Raw genomic sequence first — 19,793 nt, 5'->3', positions numbered from 1 at the left:
GATATAAACTGTTTTATGAATTAAGGTACATTCATATTTAAAAATATAAAAATGTAAGCTTTTTTCACAAGCCAGTAAAAATGTACATGGGCCATTAAACTGACTTAGAAAAAGAGACCTCCAAAGCAAATTATAGGGACAGAGTTTGTCACTTAACAACTCATTGTTGTTAAGTGTTTTATAGTTCAAACTTAAAATTGTAATTCTAAAGTTTTTTTTAATGTAGATTTTGAATGCCTTATTTATTAAAAACCTGTCAAATTTCAAGTTTGTTGTATTTTTCTGTTAATAATCCCCAATTACACACTCATAGTATACAGAAAGGCAAAACAAGTACCAGATGTTGAAAGAAGTAGTAGTCCTGAAAAAAGGGGCAAAAGTACATCCTCGCAGCATACTTTTTGAGACTTCTTCAGCTAAAACAACAAAATGATTCCAGGGGTTAAAGGGTTAAACTTAAAAACACTGCAGTTTTAAATTAAGAAACCAATGAGCAGTTCATTTTGAAAGACTTGTGTTTTTTTTCCTCTGGTGAATATTTATCAATGTAATCGATAGATTGCTCAACTACTAAAATAATCAATAGCTGCAGCTCTAATATATTTCTAAATATATATATATATATATATATATATATATATATATATATATATATATATATATATATATATATATATATATATGCTATCCCCTAATTGGACTATTTGAATGAAGAATGGGAAACCCTTAAAACTGCATCTGCATTCACCACACATATGCATTGTTGTCCTCCAGCAGTGAGAGAGAGGTGGGAAAACAAGTCGTATCATAGTCTGAACTATAAACGAGCTGAAGGGGACAATAGTGATTCAGTACAGTGAGTTCACTTTAGCAGTCCATTAATAAAAATATTTTTCTTCAGGTATTGAATAGCGCACTAAGTGATAATCACTTTAAATTAGGCAACTGGATTTTCAACAAATTTCATTACACTCACAGGCTCAAATTTATCAAAAGAATCAGCTATTACAGCTTGTGACATAAGTGACAGTAAATCAAGAAAATAGTGAAAATTGAGATAGAGAATAAAAATGAGACAGAGAGACAGAAGAGAGGAGGTGAGTGCAAATCAGCAGATTTCTGGCATTGCAGCCTAGGAGAGGCGAGTCTGAAATGCAAATTAACCCCAAATCTGTTTTCTGCTCTTCCTCTATGGAATCACAGCTTTCTGGCGTGCCAGCTTCCCTACCTGTCAGTCCTCTCATAATTCACTCTTCATTCCCCCCTCTGCTCATGCTTTTTTATTCTGCCCCTTTTCCTCTCTCTCCTTTTGCAGTGCTCATGTTTCCAATTTAGGTTAAACCCAGAAGTAGAAATGTTTTTTCTAGGTGGATATTTTATGCAGAGAGCAATAATAACTTGAAGAAAGTTGTGTTTTAAATTAATCAGAAGTTTCTTTAAGTCTATTTTTCCACTAATGCTAGCTGGCATATTTATTATCTCAGTATTATATTTGTATAGTATTCATATATTACTATTCTAAACTGCTCAAAATAACTCGAGGAACACTTACATCTCACATGCAATCTTAATGAATGAAACATTCATGATGAAAATCTTAACTCCATTACACAATTTGTTCAGTTTAAAATCTCGTGCATGTAGCAAAGGTCAGTGGAAACCAAGATCATTAGCAGTCAACCACATTCTTTTCTACTGCCCAGATACTCAACTCCCAAGATCTTTCAGCATTTGTGTTTTATGCCTTCCAATCATTGTGGAAAAATGACAGGAATGCATCATTTGAAAACATATATAGTAACTATGGAAAAAAATAGAAATGTTGCTTGTTGACTTGCATTGAAGAAATAGTCACATTAGTCATATAATAGTCATATAGTCCTGTATTACTTAAAGGACTCTACAAGGGCGAGCCCAAATAGCAGATGAAAGCTTTTTTTTTTTTGTTTAAACAACCAAAACATGTTCCCATTTAACTTCTATGAAAATCACTGTCTTATTGCAAAAAAAATGACAGATGAAAAAAAAAAAACATAATATGTAATCTAATATATATAAAGGCAACACTAATTACATAAAAATGTATATATTGATATGAGCTTACTCTACAAATCTACCTATGAAGCTTTTTTTTCATCCTCCAAGGTCTCCAAAGTAAACTTGGTGTTAACCGTTGATGTTAGCATGAGCGACATCTCTAAATATGTTCAAAACATCAACTGTCTTACTCATGAGCAGTAATAAAAATGCCCCTGTCATTCATTCTCTCTTTTTCTACATTCTTTTGAAATATTTCTGCCCATGGTGTCTTTCAACCATGCCTTGAAATAATGAGGCCATAGTATCAAAAGTGTGAAACCTCTGTCTTTGTTTCTCTTTGTCTCCCTCTTGCTGTCTCTTCCTTGTTTTTGCTTTGTTTGTAGCTGTACATTTTTTTTAGTATTCTGTGGTGTTATTGTTGTCACTGGCAGCCAACTCAGGGAGCTGAGAAAGGCCAAACAACGGTTTTGAAAAGGTTTCTGAAAGTGCTTCTTGAAAACGTCAGCCCAGGCCCTTATCTGCCTTATACCACCAAACAACACTGGCACTTGTCAGTGCTTCATTCTTTACCCTAACATGCAACACAACCTGCCACTGGTACCTTTCATTTCTGTCTTGTTTTGTTTTCCTTCCCTCTTTCTTGCTCTTTTATCTTGCTCACGTTCTCCAGACGTGAGCAAGTGGAAGTGGGGAAGCCATAGGATCCCTTAGTCAACTCTACTAATCATCAATAAAACATATTTTGGTGCAGGGAAAAAGAGTGAGAGTTCAGTAACCGTTGGACGTGTATTGTGTGCGTGGCTAAAATGAAAACAAGCTAATCTAACAGTCCTAATTGTAACCAGTGTGAAATTAAGATGACCACAGTCAGTGTCTTTCGCACATATTCTAACTTATGCTGGGGTTTAAAAGATTGACTTCAGTAATCAGACCATGTTTCTTTGGGTTTCAATTAATAAACCTTTTAATATTTTGCTCACAAAACTACCATTTAGTTAATTTCGCCTGATTACTTTCTTTCTGTAAATATTATCCACCACCTTTAATGGAATACAAAAGAGAAAAATAAAGAGATCACAGGTTTTGACCTGCAGTGGTCAATGTGAGCAGTTTAGTTTTTAATATAAAATCTTAAGGAGTTTAGAAAAAAACAGATAGATATCCATCTTCACGGCACTGATCAGGCATGTGCCTGAGATTGCATTAAATCACATTCAGTGTAAATATTTGACATGAAATTTTTATCCAAATAAATAAAAATCAAATCATATGACAAAAAAAAAATGCATGGATGTGGATGGATGTCACTGACTATTTATCTTAGATTCAATCTTCCAGTTACACCTGGATGGGATCTCCAGCTCCCACGACCAGCATGGTGCCACTGTGAGTGCGCTGAACAGCAGGTGAGTGCTCAGTGGAGGCATGTGTCATTTCAGCTGCTTTTCAACAGACTTTCAACAATTTCTGAGTATGACATTACTGAGCATATTCAATTTTTAGAATAACAAGACAATTTGAACAATTTCTCTGTCTGTCCTAATGACATGTGATGTGGTATGATGTAACCCTAAACCTGTATGACACTGTCGTCAAGTCTGCATATTTAAAAGATTTTCAGCTCGTTTTGGAAAAATGAGTAAAAATGTAATATGAAAATCAGAGGTTTATCTGCTGCTTGGATAGTATACATTTGACAATGCTCCTAAATTTTATTTATTAACAAAAGGCCTATTAAAAGTTTCAGTTGTTTGTCAGTTTTACTTAATGCCTTTTAGTTTATAAGCATTTGCTGCAGGAGATAAGTTTGAGTGTCAGAGAAAGCCTAATTGTGACATGAATGTGCTCATTTTGCAGTCTCACAAATACATCTTTTATATATTTTTTCTGTGCTTGCTATAGTGGAATATCATTTTGCACTAAACATCACTCATTGCTCCCTTTCACTCTCTACTTATCACCTTGTTCTGCATCTCTCCATGGTCTCTGTACCATTCTCTTAATCTTTTCTCATTGCACAACGCCCTTCTTCCTCGACATCATAACCTTTTTTTCCACCATCTCCCACATCTATGTCTGTCCCTTTCTAACTTTTGCTCTTTGGATGCTTTACTTACATGATGAATTATCACTTGTCACTATCCCGTCTCATTTCCATTTCATTCCCTTCTGTGTCCTCCCACGTTCTTCTACCAATCATTCCTTAATCTCACTCTCTTTCTCACCTTATACCCTTTTTCCTCTGTCCTAGACTCAACAGAAAATTGATTGCTTGTTCTAAATACCCACATAAAATCTACCAACCACAGGTTGTGGCCACACAACTCGTCTTGTAGGAAGCCATACTGTCTGGATTATATTTGTGGCAACATTTGTCTACTGTAAGAAGTGACTCATTTCAGTGGAGGCAGCGGAGGTTGGGGTTTACATCCTGAGCCCTATGTGTGACTAATGACCTATTTAGTTCGAAGGACTCGTTTCTTGTTGTCTTTTATTGTGTCTTCATTGTACCTTTCTGGGGTGTTTTATGTCTCATTTCTCTTTTATTGTTACACAGTCTCTTTTTGTGGCGTCTTCGACTGTTTCCATTTCTGCACTTGCCTTTTTCTCACCGTCTCCATTTTTTGCTGCACGTTTTCTCATCTTTCCTCTTCGCTCCTTCTCTATTCCACTTACTTCCAGCTTCTTTCCTTCCATTTCCATCTTTTCTGCTATCTCACCAAATTCGTCTTTTTCCCGACTCATCTCTGCCTCTGTTGCTTCACCTCCCATTTCTCCTTCTCTCTTCTTCTCCTCATACTCTCGCTCTCTCATGCTTTTCTCTCCCTGCTGGAGGTATAAATAGGACTCCTAATAAAGTGCTAATTAATCTCCGGTGACAAAATCAAAGAAAGCACATCTGCATTGCTGAGAGGCGCAACGGAGGGAAAGAGGGGGAAAGGAAAGGGGATAGACAGGAAGGAGGGGCGAGGCAGGAGAAAGGAGAGAAAACATGCTAATGAGAAATTAGATGTGGAAAGAATTAGAATACAAGGTGAGAGATCGAGAAACAGATTTAGGCTTTCAAGGTTTGGAACATCTTTTGGGAAGTTATAATTTAATCATGTAAATATAATATACAGCCTTGAGAATTTGAACATTTGTATTCTTTGAAAAAGGAAAAATCAGCATCTGTGTTTCTATGTGTTTCTCAAATCAGGTTGGTATACTCAACTTTATCCATAATCATTTTTGTTGGCTGTTTAAGTGGTAATCAAACTAAATCCCAAACTTTACCCTAATTTTTTTTGACTGCGGTAAGTCTATATGGTAAATGTCAACACGTCCAAGTCAGCAGGATGAAATATATAGAAGCATAACTGCTGACAAAATAAATGATGATAGCATTAGCAGTCAGAGACAGAATGAGGTAATATGTTAGAGCACAGGGGGTGCAATTATTTTAAAAGAGATGCAAATGGTGAGAAGATACTTCCCAGACCAGTCACTGAACAATATGATGGAAGTGACAGAGAACATTCAGAGCCGTCACAAGGATTTTTAAAAGGATGCAAAAAGTGCAGCATAATTTGGAGACACATGACTCATCTATCAACGTTCATCAACTTTCATTTAGATTCAGCAAGCTAGCAACTCAGCACGGTCATCAATCAGACAATTCTTGTAACTGTAATTAAAGTTCACCTCCTAACCATGTCTAATCATCATATTTATATTGTCATTTCATTGCCTTAATGCATTCTTGGACTTGGCACAACACTGTTGTATTACTCATATTATATCAGAGCAATGAAAAAAATGATTATCACTGAGGGATGAAAACTTCATATCGTATACACCTCATGTACAAACGAAAAAAACCCTTCAATGCCTTTAACTTAAAAAAATACATCATTGCAGCTATATAGCTGCAATGATGTATTTTTTTTAACATGACCAGGCTTTTGCACAGGCCTGATAAATGTGGAGGCTTAAGTCAGGCTGGGCAAATATAAGAAAAAAGACTATATAAAACCTCATTTAAATTTCCAGATCATAAATCAAAAAGACTGAAACAGATGATCCACTGTGATGACACTAAAGGCAGAAAACAACAAATGGGCCTAATATACTCATTTTATTTCTGTTCTTTCTACATATTATAAAAGAAAAAGTATAATTCCTGTAATTGTTTTGACTAAGGATATGAAAAATGATTATTCTTTATTTGCAAAACACACTGCTTGAGAATAGTAGGGAATTATTGGAGAATATGGCACTTTTATAGATTCAAAAAATGAAGTGGACATATTCTTGAACATTTTTTCTTTCATTATTTAAAATTTTAAGATTTCTTTAAACACTGTTTCCCATTTCTCTCATATATAAAGAGCAGAAGGTCTTTATAAGTGTGATATATTTCCCTTTGGAAACTTGCAGATATCCTGTGCAAACTTGAGAAAGTGTCAGGCACGCTAGAAGTTCCCAGCCAACAGCAACTTATCAGCAAAAATAACCATGACCTATCTGAAGAAATGATAATCAATTTTCAAAGCTACAGTTGTCCTTAGTTAGTTAGTCCCCTGAAGATCATTGTGTAATGGGTGTGATGTGACCTTCAGCAGGCAAAACCTGAAGGTACTGATATCTTTGATATCTTTTTTATTCTGTCTATTTGGTCTCTTATCTTATTGGACGATGTTGTGTATATACGTTATGTTCACATATGTGTGCTTTGTGTGTGAATGTGTACAGTTTTGTATATGTAGTGTGCATATTTGCATGTACATTGTATCCTATATACTCTTACATGTCTTACAATTCTTTTTTAAAAATGTTTTCTTTCTATTTTAATTCTTTTATTATATTATCCCTCTGTTCAGCACTTTGGCCGACACTTGATGTCTTTTAAATGTGCTATAGTAAATAAAGATGACTTGACTTGACTCTACTGGAATTACGAGTCAGCAGTGAGACATTCTGGAGGAAAGAAAAAAAAAAAGAAATAACAGACAACCTGTAGCCCCTGCAGCACTACAACGCTGAGCTACATTGTGGACAAACACCAGATTTTGCATCAAACAACTAGAGGGTCTTGGTTTTTTGAGAGTGGAAACAAAGGACCAAGTTTTAACTTGAAGCAATATAGAAAGTGCAAGAGAAATAGGTTCCTTGTTTTGGCCGAGAGAGATGCATCTTGCTAACCCACAGAACAACAAGAGAAGACGATAATGTGATTTTTTTTAAATCTTGCCAGACAGGACAGCTCTGAATGCTCTGTTGTGCAAACACATCTATAATAATAATGATCTGATTTTAATTCTAGATCTCTGAGCCTACAAACAGGAAAAAATGTAAAACATTAATAGTTTTATATGTTTAAACTGTTGTATTACACTTATTGATGTTTTATTTAAGAACATATGTAAGTTAAAGTGTCCTGTAAACAGCAGATGCTTGAGTCCTTAGAGCAAACGTTACAAAGCATACTTTTTCAACAAGATATTTTTAATGTTTTCTTTTATGGTTCAGTTAAAAAAATAAGTAAATAAATAAAAACAAACAAGCAAATTATAGCCAATTAGGAACAAAAACATGCAGTGGGACTTTGCTCATATTCTTGCTGCACTATTGTGAAAAAAATAATATTATGTCAGTTTTTAAACAATGAAAAAGCCTTTGGCAGTGCTGCTAATGAAACGCTGTTTCATTAGAATGTAGCTGAATCAAGTCTTTAATGGGGGAGACTCTAAAACAGGAGGAGTTGTTTACCAACTAATGAGGCAACTGAACAATTTACATTTTATGATACCCTATATATAAATACTGATTATTGGCCCATTATGTTACTCTAGAAATTCCAGTTAAAGTAATATCCAATTTAAACTTTCAACAGTTGTCCAGTTTAAATCTTGCATGGGGCACAATATCTTATGTAAGGTTTAGCAGACAGAATTTAATTTTACATGCCTGCCTAGCTTTGAACAATGGCATGCGTCACTGTTCTTTATTACAGATTTTTTCCAAACTGTTGGAGAGCATCTATCTAATTTAGTCATAGTGTATCTAACTTCAAAATATTAATATATGCAATCCTAATCTGTTAAATCTGGAGTATCTCATTTATTGTACTCTTTAAACTGTAGATATTGTGAGTGTGGAAGGCAGTTTAGACTGCTGACTGAGGAAACCGCTGCAGTAAAATATCAGATTTTTTTGCTACAAGTGTCACAGGCTAAACTCTGTTTTAGTTTAGATCAAAAAATAGGGAATATGATGATTTATATTTAAAACTGCGGTGCATTAAAGCAACTTCATATTTCACTTCCGCTGGGTATTCAGATTGTTATTATTGTCATAATAACCCCAGGGTGAGGTGCAGTGCGCCCTGTCAGACCAATAGGCGGCGTTTTGTCCCCATTTGCTTCCCTTTCCACTGCGTCTTCAGACTTCACTTCAAAGCATTAGATTTCCAAATTCATAAATAAATCAGCAGTAGAGGGAGAAAAAAGAAGGGGGGAAAAACTGCATATCCCTCTCCTACCAACACAGACAGAAACGACTGGAGGAGTGTCACATGCACACGACTGAACCAACGATAGAAATCCCTGAAAGACGTAATAATATTGCTGCATCGGTGCAAAAACTGAAAAAAGCAGCACGAGAAAACATCCCAGGAGGCCACTTTAAAACGAACTTTCAGTGCCATGCTGCATGAGGTGACCAATGAAGATCAAAGAAATATTATCCAAGCTTCAAACCCATCAAGTTAAAGTGCCTTGAAACTCAACACCGACTTACAGAATCTTAGAAATACTGCATTACATCGATGAGAGCAAAATAAATAAATAAAAAAGGCTATAATAACTGTATTATCATATCATCATATCTCAAAACTGATAACTATAGCTATCATAATGCTCCATCTGGTAGCGAGAAGTGACACGATGAATAAATAACTAACTTTAAATTAATTTTGTTTATATCTTTCTATGATCGATACAAATACAAAAAATACACAGTGAACCATTTACTATCACGAAGATCGAGATACCAAACTGTAAATTTATCGGTATGCTCAACGATTAAAGTCGGGTGACTTATTTGCTCATGTTTGTGGGAGGTGGAGGGTTGTTTTTAGATGTGATGACTTAATCTAACCAGTAACCCACAAGGCTAAAAGATCGCTCTCTGGGATTTAAAAATATTAATAATGACTGAATTCTATATGTTTCCTGTCTACGATAGCCGATAAAGGAACCACTAACGCCCATATAAAGTGAGAAATATGTGCCCAGTGGGGGAATATTGTGCTACTTGCATCAAGCAGCCTACAAGTCAGAGCAATCAAAATGTGATCGATGGCAACGGACGTGCGACGACAAAGTAGCCCCGGGCGGTCTGGGATCTTCAAGTTTGCAGAATGCGCAGAAGAGTGAACAAAAAGTCAAGCAATGAAGATTAATGAAATAAATATACATTTCATTATTTTTTTTTTACCTTTTTGCAGCAGCCTTCTCTTCAATATAGCCTGAAGAAAAAGCATTTTTCCCCACACCGGTTCCAGACTGGATGGGTAATTCTCTCCTCATGGAAGAGCGAAGGAGGAAGAGGAAGAGGGAGGCAGAACTTCAGTCTGCATGCACTCCCTCCTGCTCGCTCTCTTTTTCTTATCCTCCCCCTCTATCTCAAAGGGACCCCCCTCCCCGTTGACACCAGCTGAACTGTAGGCAGTGCGCGTGTTTTTAAATACTCCGCAGAAGAGAGGGGGGAAATTAAGAAGCCCTATCAATAATCGACTTTAATCAGGAGTGTTCTCACTCTGGTGCTTCTACCCTGGTTCTGTTCTGATAGAGCTCATCCGTGTTTTCCCATGTTCTCCTCCTCGTTTTCTTTATGCACTAATTTAATTACAGCATTCTCTCTATCTTCTTCTCTCCCTCTTTCAGTTTCTTTCCTGATTATGCAAAAAAATCGTAGCTCAAAGCCTTCGGGACTTTTGATGTCCTAGTTTTTTTTCTTCTTCTTCTTCTTCTTATTTTTTTTTTCCACCCAAAGTGTGTGTCTAGTGGACTTGCATGTATAGCGAGTTTCTCTGTGTGTGTGTGTGTGTGTGTGTGTGTGCAAGAGAGAGGTGCCATGAAAAGTGTGGCCAAAAGATGAAAGCTTCTGCCACTGGAACCCACCACATCATGACTTATTTCTCGGCTCCCCTGTCGTCGGTGATCACAAGTTGGCCAGTGTCGCCTGAAGTGAAATGAAACCGAGGAACACTCTGTCCCTCCATACACAAATCTTCCCTATGTGTCCTTCTATATCACCCTGTTCAGCTTTTCACTTAGAGCAGAACAACATCCTGCGTGGAAACAGTACAGCAGGACCGCAGACAAGTTTTGTGTACACTTGCTGTCGAAATCACACCTGAAAGTGCAAATTTGAGCATTGTGAACAGGTTGTTTAGATGGGGATGAATATATTTTTGAAATCGAGTTACAAATCTGTATTAGAACAATATTCAGTGAATGAAAAAATAAATGCTTGAGTGTAAACTTGTAGCTTCATTGTGAAGATATTTTATCCACCTTTATATCCCGTGTATAGAAGCTGCAACACCTCGTTTACATAATCTTGAGGGTGTTTGCAGGTTTAGAGACCTGCAAACATTTGAACACTTCCTCACTATCCTGAATGTGAGAGTCAGCAATTTAACTTACCCTCTGTGTCCATATTATTAAAACATATTGTGTATTGTCCCAAATACTTATATTTCACACATCAGTGGAGTTTTCAAGATAACTTGCAATAAGGAGATTATGGTTTGGGTGGTATTCATCTAATGTGCACTGTATCCCCTTATATATAAACAGAATAAAATAACATACAAGTATATTTTATGGGTTTAGACTCACACCTGCAGAGCAAACAACAGAACCTGCAACAACTCGCACAGCTGCGTTCAATCTCTGAGCCAGTCTTTCTGTGAGGCACAAGTTGATCTAGCTTTGACACACAAAGTGACAGTTAAAACATGGGCTGACAAACAGTTTGTGCATCTAGTTTACACCAATCTGCTGTTTCTGCGAGCAAACCACAGAGAAGTGTATTAATATGCGAAATGAGACACTGTGCCACCAAAAAATGTTAGCAGCTTGGAAAAGTCTGGGATTTGAGAACAAAGAAACAAAGTCAGCTGAATAGATTAGACATACGCTTAAAACTTGGTACTGTTTGTCTACAGTCAGAATGTGACATCAGCTTTTTTTTCACTTTGGTGTCACAAAGGGCTGAAACCTTTATATTCCAAGACATACTGGGCAGGGATAGCTCAGTAGGCCCATTATCAGAAGGTCGGGGGTTCGATTCCCCTGAACAGCTACCCTGAGGTACCCCTGAGCAAGGTACCGTCCCTACACACTGCTCCCCGGGCGCCCAATGGCTGCCCACTGCTTCACTGAGTGAATGGGTTAAATGCAGAGAGCAATTTCCCCACGGGGATCAATAAAGTACACACTTTATTGATCCCCTTTCTTATTACATTTAGCAGAATGTAATAAGACAATAAGTCCTCACACACACTACACTGTGTCTCTTTTTAATTTTTTTTTACTCAAGACTTAAAAAGACTTAAAAAGTCTTGTGACTTAAAAAGTCTTGAGTCCACAAGAGCTTACAACCTGGACAATCAGTAAGTACTATAGCTCTGTTGTAATTTCTGTGTACAATTCTGTCATTGAGCTTACAATAAAGCACATTTGTTAAATGCAGTAAAGCAGAACTCTAGAAAAAAGGAAAATCCTCCAAGCAGGTAAATAACAAAAATCTACTGTTCCACCACAATGCTGTCAAACAGAACATTGATTAAACAAGAAAATATTAAGCAAGTCAAATGAAAGCGCATAAATAAAACTATAGTCGACAGGCTTCTGACTCTCATAGATGGAGGCACAGTCACACTTGTCCAAAAACTGTCACAAAGAAAAGTTTTACAAGTTTCCGTCTTAGGAAGGAATCCTTTCATCTTTTCATATGTCAAGAGGATTCGTCAGATTGTTTTGATGAGACATACAGAATTGCATGAGTGACCGTCTATAAAAAATACGATGCGTTAAAGGAATATAGATCCTTGGCTGCAAAATGGTAAAAAGCTTCAGATCCTCTGCAAAATGTTAAACAGTATTTCTACAACAATGAGGTGAGAGAAGCACAGATGTTGTTATACTGCCACTGCCACTGGTTCTGGTTCCAAATACTAGAACAACTAATGCAGCCTACTGTTATATCATACAGCTGTGAGAAGTGAAAATGTAAATTTGTGGAAGATTCTTTCTTCGTGCCACAGAAATAATGAAGAGCAGATACAGAAAATGATATAATATCAAAATGGTACAGACAGAAGTGAGAGCGTGGAGGCTGGTAAGCAACACGGTTCTTAGAAGAGACCCCGGTCAGTATTTGATTGAAATAACATTTAAACTGCTACCAAACACATGAATAAGGGCATCTTAACAATACAGTAAGTTTTACCAAAACCATTATATGCTTCACATAGTTGCAGTGATGTTGCATTAGGTTACATTAGACTGCCGGCGTAACAACAGACATTAATGTGGCTGTGTCCATCCCCTGCAGTCTGAGCATATTTTTGGCAGATTGACTAAATGGGAGAATTTTAAAAATCATCACTTATTCATCCTGTATGATGCAATAATTTCATTTAGTCTTCAGTGTATAGATAGTTCTTGTTTTTTTTTTTTCCATTTCAGTTCTTTTTTTTTAACTCGCAGTGACACTGTACCCAGGAAAGGAGTCAGAAAAGGTTTTGCTGTCTGAGGGGGAAAGTCTTTTCATCTTTTCCTTGGTTAACAGTGAATCATCTGACATGAGAGGTCCTTCGAGAGACAAAGAAAAGATGTAAAAGTCTCCTGGTGCTTGCACTTGCTGTACTTTTTTTTTTATATATATATATCTCATCCACAAGCATAGTGCATGACCTAAAACTTCATACTAAAAACTGTCAGTTTTTACAGAAACCCAGCATATTTTAGCAATGGTTTAACCCAAAATTTGACCAGAAGAACTGTGATCTTAACTCACTTTATAAGGCATGTACTACCAAGTGAGTATCTTTAATGGCTTAAAGAGGTATGGTGAACATACAGCCAGTTTTCAGTGTCAAAAGGTGGCTCTCTTTTTACCTGGTTAGCTCACAATAGGAATTTATGCTTAACACATAATGTTGTCTGGATCAAGTTACATTAAGTCTTTTGGATTAATTTTAATATAATTTATCTTCTGAAGGAATATGTTTTATACATGCAGCCTGCAGAGACACACTGCATCTGACTAATACCAACCAAGAATGCTATACAGTGAAGTTATATTCACAGAATAGTAATGATAATAATGGATTGCATTTATATAGCGCTTTTCAAGGCACCCAAAGCGCTTTACAATTCCACTATTCATTCACTTTCACATTCACACACTGGTGGAGGCAAGCTACAATTATAGCCACAGCTGCCCTGGGGCAGACTGACAGAAGCAAGGCAGCCATATCGCGCTATCGGACCCTCTGACCACCACCAGTAGGCGATAGGTGAAGTGTCTTGCCCAAGGACACAACAACCGAGACTGTCCAAGCCGGGGCTCGAACCGGCAACCTTCCAGTTACAAGACCAACTGCCAACTCTTGAGCCACGATCACCCCGTATGCAATCAGTTGGTTATGTAGGAAACAGATTTTTACTTTTATCTGGACATAAGCTAAACTGATCTTTAGGCTTTGGTCGTGTTTTAATGTATCAGTTTTAACGTTCGAGTGTACTAATATACAGCTGTCTCCAGTACTGAGGGACTAAATAAATGAACTAAATATATTTACTTGTGAAGTAAAATGTTCTCCTAGCATTGCTGTTTTGCCTTATTTACAGCAAAATACAATTTGCCAAACATTTTTATAGCCTATTTTTTCACCATTTCTTTAATAGTGCTACTGCGTACTTCACTTTCTGACTAACACAGACAGCAATAAAGTTCACTCACACACACCTATTATTTATATCTGGGGGTTTTCAGTTTTGTTAAGCTGTTTTAACTTGTGTTCCCCATAAAGGTTGTGCAGACCACATGAACTTATGCTAAAACCTGGGCACTTCTCTTACTTGTCATATTAAGGAAATACTGATGAGCAGAGAAACACATGCACATACAAAACACAACAATACAAAATACACATATCGCTATTAATTTAAAAAAAAACTGTCATATTTTATTTTTTCACTCCCCTCCTGGGCTCTCTTTTTGCATTCAGACATCACTGTTCAGTCAGATAACTCACATTTGAAATGATTGATTACAACAGAATATATTTAGAATCTGTCATCTAGTTTCTGAGCTCATCCTTCCACACATATATGTTACATATAGAAGTTGGGGAATAATGGGTAAAGATTCCTCCCTGGAGCCTAGAGATGGAGTGGTGGAAATGGTGGAGGAATGGAAACAACAGGAAGCGATGCAACAGCAGTGACACTGACATGCCAGAGGGAGCGATGGGAAACTTTACAGCATAAATAGACCATCAAATTGTTAGGGCGCGTTTGATACAAGGAGAAATGCATATTACACATGTAGGATGGAGTGGGTTACATGAAGGTAGCTAGTTCACAGGACTGACTGTATTTGTGAAGTGAAGTAGTATAGCACAAAATCAAAATCAATAACGCTGGCCAAGTATGTGCATGTCAATCTGCTCATTCATCCTTGTCAAAACATTTAGTCTACAGCACCCAAAATGCAACTCAAAGCTTGAAAAATTTAATATTTTGCTGTGTATTATTTTTAGCATTCAAACATATTTTAGTAGAATAAACTCAAGGTGACAAAACTTTATCAGCTCCCCTTAGACGTATGGAAAAGGAAGACAGGAAGCATGAGGTAGCATGAGGTAGCATGGGTTAGCGTGTTTCTGTAACAACTATATCAAAATGTGTAATTAGATACAAACCCATACAGATCAAACGTCCTGTTTTACATTTTAGACTATACCTTAGTTTCAGTAACATGGCTCATTTACACTTTTGGATTCATTTCCCACATCTTTGGATGGTTGAAACACAAACACATGCACACACCTTCTGTCTTTCCTAATTTAGCCTTTAGCCTTTAGACTGGAGCAGACTAAGAGGCCAGCTAAACTGTCAAGTTGCAGCATCAACCATGCCCAGAATATTATCATTTCCAATATAATCTATCATCATGGCAATCATCAAAACACATCATACATTTTGAATAAGAAAAAACATAGCAGATATGATTATAAATAAATAATGCTACAATATGATAGCATTATTATTATTTTATTTATTTTTTACCGTCGAGTCATTCCCATTGAAACAGTCACTGATTAAAGCCAGTTTTTAAACTTTTAGCAATCTTGCAAAGTTTCCATTTGTGTCATGGCAACATTTTCTGCCACACAAGGATATTTTTTTTAGGCTATCATACCATTGACCCAATTTTCTGATACAAGGCTCTAACTCAGTTTGATATGGCTAAAACATTAGATCTTAGATTCAAGATGATATATAAAACAAGTGCTCCTTATGTTTATTTTATCCAGTCAAACACTTTTGTCTTTCCTCAAGGTCTTTCACACCAAGACAAAGTGAATAAGCATTAGGTAAATGCAGACATTTGCATAGAAACACAGGCTGCTGTGAGAGTTGGTCTAAAATTGTTTCCTATAGTTCACTTTTTACATTACATGCATTTAATGTTACAGAAAATATGCATTAAAAATCGATGCAAAGGGACAAAAGATGTGAGATGTGTGGCTTTTTAGCTGTTGTATGTTCTACAGCTTGCATCAGCCAGTCTATAAAGTCTTCCGTTTCTGCTTTTTGGGGTCACTCAGGCTTTGATATAATATATAATTCTTGCTGAGGATGAAAGTTATGCATGTCTTTCTTATGTGAGCAGGAACTGAATCAGATAAAGTTATAGCTGTAAACCAATGGCATATAAGTTATTAACCTTTAGTCTGCATGAACCACTGCTCTTAGATTTACAAATTCTGCAATTTGACCATAGTGACACTTGGATTTATCCTCTTCACCTAATGGATTCTTAACCTTTACAGAATTGCATAAAGGCTTCGGTCTTCATAGAGTCAGTGAACTTAGTGTTGGCTGCCTTTACCTTTGATGGTGAACAAGTGCTGAACTCTTACTGTTGACTGAACTGTTACTGGTTTTGTACCCATTGAATCACACAGGACCATGAGTCATAACATGATTCAGAATACGTGAGCAGCTGATGTGGAGGCAGTATTTTCTTTTCTTTTACACTTGCAAAGGTGCAAAGTTAACCTATTAGAACATACTCTGGACTTTTCAGGGTCTGTAGTATTTCTGCACAATGTAATCCAGTGTTTCTTCATATGGTTTTATATCACCTCTCATGCCCTGTCATTTTTTTCCCCATCAACCTTAGAGGTTTTCATAGCATGATGAATTCGAACTGAATCTAGCCACAGAACAGCTTCTTTTCCTCCAGCTTGAGCTAGATTGATTAACTCTGTCCCACCTGGTATGTCGGGTTGATTAAATCGAATGGCTGCTTCTATTGGAGATAGCAGTTGACAGGAGCAAAGTGTTTAACACACACACACACACACACACACAAAGAGTTAAGGTAAATAGAACTAACTTATACTGACAGGTCCCAGCTACTGACAACTTCCTGTACAGCCACTCAGTCTGGCAGGAGTTTAATTTTATTCAACAATTAAGAACCCCTGGTGTAATCTAACAGGACAAGTGGGACTAAAGTCATAATCTAATTGGGCAGCTTCTCCTGATAGGCTGGAATGGCATTTCTGAAACATGCTCAAGGGATGTTTTTTTATTCTGTAGGTCAAATAATAATAATAACTTTAGCTTATTACACACTGCTCAGAAAAAAAAGGCATACTTTTTATTCAAAGTATAGCTTCAAATCAGTTACATTTCTGGGATATTGATCTGGTCAGTTAAGTAGCAGAGGGGTTAGTTGATCAGTTTCAGCTGCTTTAGTGTTCATTTTTTTTCCCTAGTTTTGCATTTGGCTAGAGTCAGTGTCACTACTGGTAGCCTGAAGTGATACCTAGACCCTTCAGAGATTGCACAGGTAGTCCAGAACCTCCAGGATGAAAGATCAAAACAGGCAAGGATGTTTGCCGTGTCTCCCAGCACAATCTCAAGAGTTGAGTTTTCAAAGTGATCCTTTAATTGTTTTGAGCAGTGTATAATATTATACTTCAGTATATTTCTAACTAATTAGACTGTTCATTCTTGTATACTTTTGGTAAAGATATCATTTGTTTTGGAGTCAACTTAAAAGAAAGGCAGTTGTGAAATAGAAAAGTGAGATCAGAGGTCAAGTGTGACATGGTATTTAGATGCGAACTATAATGTGATGTTTAGAATCCTCATATATCAGTGTTGTTTCCTAAATGTTGGCAATAAAAACAAAGGATGTAGAATTTTAAGCATTTTAAAGATAAAATACATTTATGAAAGTTTAACCTAATTTTAACTTTAAAGATGAGGTTAGAGGTGCAAAGTACATGATATTTAAAATCCCCATATATATTTCCATATACGCCTATATGTTGTGAATAGAAAGAGTGGCAATGAAAAACAGTTTTAAATAGTTCTGTATAGCTTTATTATCCCTTTTTGCCAATTTTCAACCGATAAATCATTAAATTGACCTTAAAGGTCTTGGTGGATGTAAAGCAAATTTTATAGGATTTATAGGCTCAAGAGTTGGGAGTTCACCTCGGAAGGTTGCTGGTTCGAGCCCTGGCTTGGACAGTCTCGGGCGTTGTGTCCTTGGGCAAGACACTTCACCCGTTGCCTACTGGTGGTGGTCAGAGGGCCCGGTGGCGCCAGTGTCCGGCAGCCTCGCCTCTGTCAGTGCGCACCAGGGTGGCTGTGGCTACAATGTAGCTTGCCATCACCAGTGTGTGAATGTGTGTGTGAACGGGTGGATGACTGAATGTGTAAAACGCTTTGGGGTTAGGGACTAGTAAAGCACTAAACAAATACAGGCCATTTACCATTTTTAGTTGTGTGAAAATGTTCCTTCTTTTCCCTTTTGCAATCATGAGCATTTAAACATCTTTTGTAAACAACTTTGATTTTGCATGCATATGGTAGGCAGTATTGGCTGATTGTATGGTTTTCACATACGTTGGCAATTGCATTTTATTTATCAATTTTCCTCATTTTCTTGATGACGATGGTGGATGAACTCTCTGTGGAAGCAAACAGTCCTCCACAATTGCAATGTAACTGCAAATAACAAGTGGTTTAAGCAAGAGGTTTACCACCAGTGTGGATGATTCTATAAATTATTTTCTTTAAAAACCAACAATTTTAAGATTTTTCTTTCTGCATTATGTAGAAGGTGAACGTTTATGAAATATTATTTTTGCTATAGACAAGGCAATCTATGTCCTTACTGGCACTCAGTTTGAAACTGGATGTCAAGTGGGAAATTATCCAATATGAAAGTAATTTCGATATTTAGCTAGCTCCAACTTTAAGCAATACTTTGACTCTGGAGTATTATCACTATTATTCTACACATATTAACCTGACCAGAAGTGAAGCATTGTGTTTTGGCTGTGTATGACAGGGAAGCTCAGCATCAATGTTTTGTGAATTAAATTAGTTTCATTTAGAAAAATGTAACATACCTCTGAAATAATATCTTTATGCCAATTCTGGATGTAGGTCAGATGTCCGCCTTTACCCCTTCACTCACACCTTTATACATATTCTAACCAATTTCTATTCCAGCTAAATAGTTGTATATTAGCAAGTCCCAGTGACTGCACATCATACTGAAAATCTCAAAGACACTGATGGACGGATTGGGTGATACAAAGTTTGTCTTCGCTTCAACCTCAGCAGTCAAAGGCTCTAAAGACCACATGCTGCCTTTAAACAGCTACTGTACCATCTAAAAGATGTTAGAGCTGCAGCAAAGACTTTAGAAGACTGTGATTAACTCACAGAGTACATAAAAGATTAAAGACGTTAAATTATTCTTTCCATGACTATTTCTTTATGTTCTTTGTGTTTCTCTTTCTCCATTTTTCTCTGACCATTATCTTTTTCCTTTTTTGATTGGCTTTGAGCTGGACATAATCCTTCACGCTATTCAAAATGGGCAAAATTACATAAATTTTGCTGGGAAATCTGTATTTTAGACAAATTAGAATTGTTATTGTCTGTTAACTAGAAAGGATTCCAGTGACATGTGTCTAAAAAGTCAAAGTTTTTTTTTTTTTTTAAGTTACATGTTGAGAGATTTCTGCTATCTACCCATGTGAATAATGGATTAAAGATTTGCTGACTTAAAGGTGTGCTGCTGAAGAGATGAGTACTCTGAATCCAGTTATTCTGCAGCATATCAAATCTCCTATCAGGCCATGGCAGGGACGCATGAATAATTTGAATAATTTTTCTTCGCCTGTTCTGATTCTAATCTACTTTTTCTTCTGCCCATTTCTTGCCTCTGTTTCAAGATACAAATACATACGAATGTGTCAAATTTAATCATAAAATGTTAAAAAAATACAAAATAATAAAGATGGTAAATGAAATAATAATTCAAAAACAATAATAAAAGTAATAATAAGCTGTACTTATTCCAGATTATTTTGTTATGTTAAATGAAGTCAGTAAGTAGTAATGAAGTATCATCAGGAATTATAGCACAGT

General features: G+C 36.5%; 1 protein-coding gene across 11 annotated transcripts in view; it reads right to left on the bottom strand.

The window, feature by feature from the left end:
- grip2b (glutamate receptor interacting protein 2b) overlaps positions 1–19,793 on the bottom strand; it is a 264,699-nt gene that overhangs the window by 87,608 nt on the left and 157,298 nt on the right. For 3 of the 11 annotated variants that reach the window (XM_085161250.1, XM_085161252.1, XM_085161251.1), the window contains one exon: positions 9,520–19,793. This exon is cut by the window's right edge. The exons of the other annotated variants lie outside the window; for them this stretch is intronic. In XM_085161250.1, coding sequence (XP_085017376.1) covers positions 9,520–9,565 — 46 coding nt within the window. In that variant the 5' untranslated portion in view covers positions 9,566–19,793. The remainder of the gene's footprint in view (positions 1–9,519) is intronic. 11 annotated transcript variants of the gene reach the window in all.

This window comes from Neolamprologus multifasciatus, chromosome 5 (genome assembly GCF_963576455.1).
Source record: "Neolamprologus multifasciatus chromosome 5, fNeoMul1.2, whole genome shotgun sequence".
Classification (NCBI taxonomy): domain Eukaryota; kingdom Metazoa; phylum Chordata; class Actinopteri; order Cichliformes; family Cichlidae; genus Neolamprologus; species Neolamprologus multifasciatus.
This window is presented reverse-complemented; position numbering and strand designations above follow the sequence as displayed.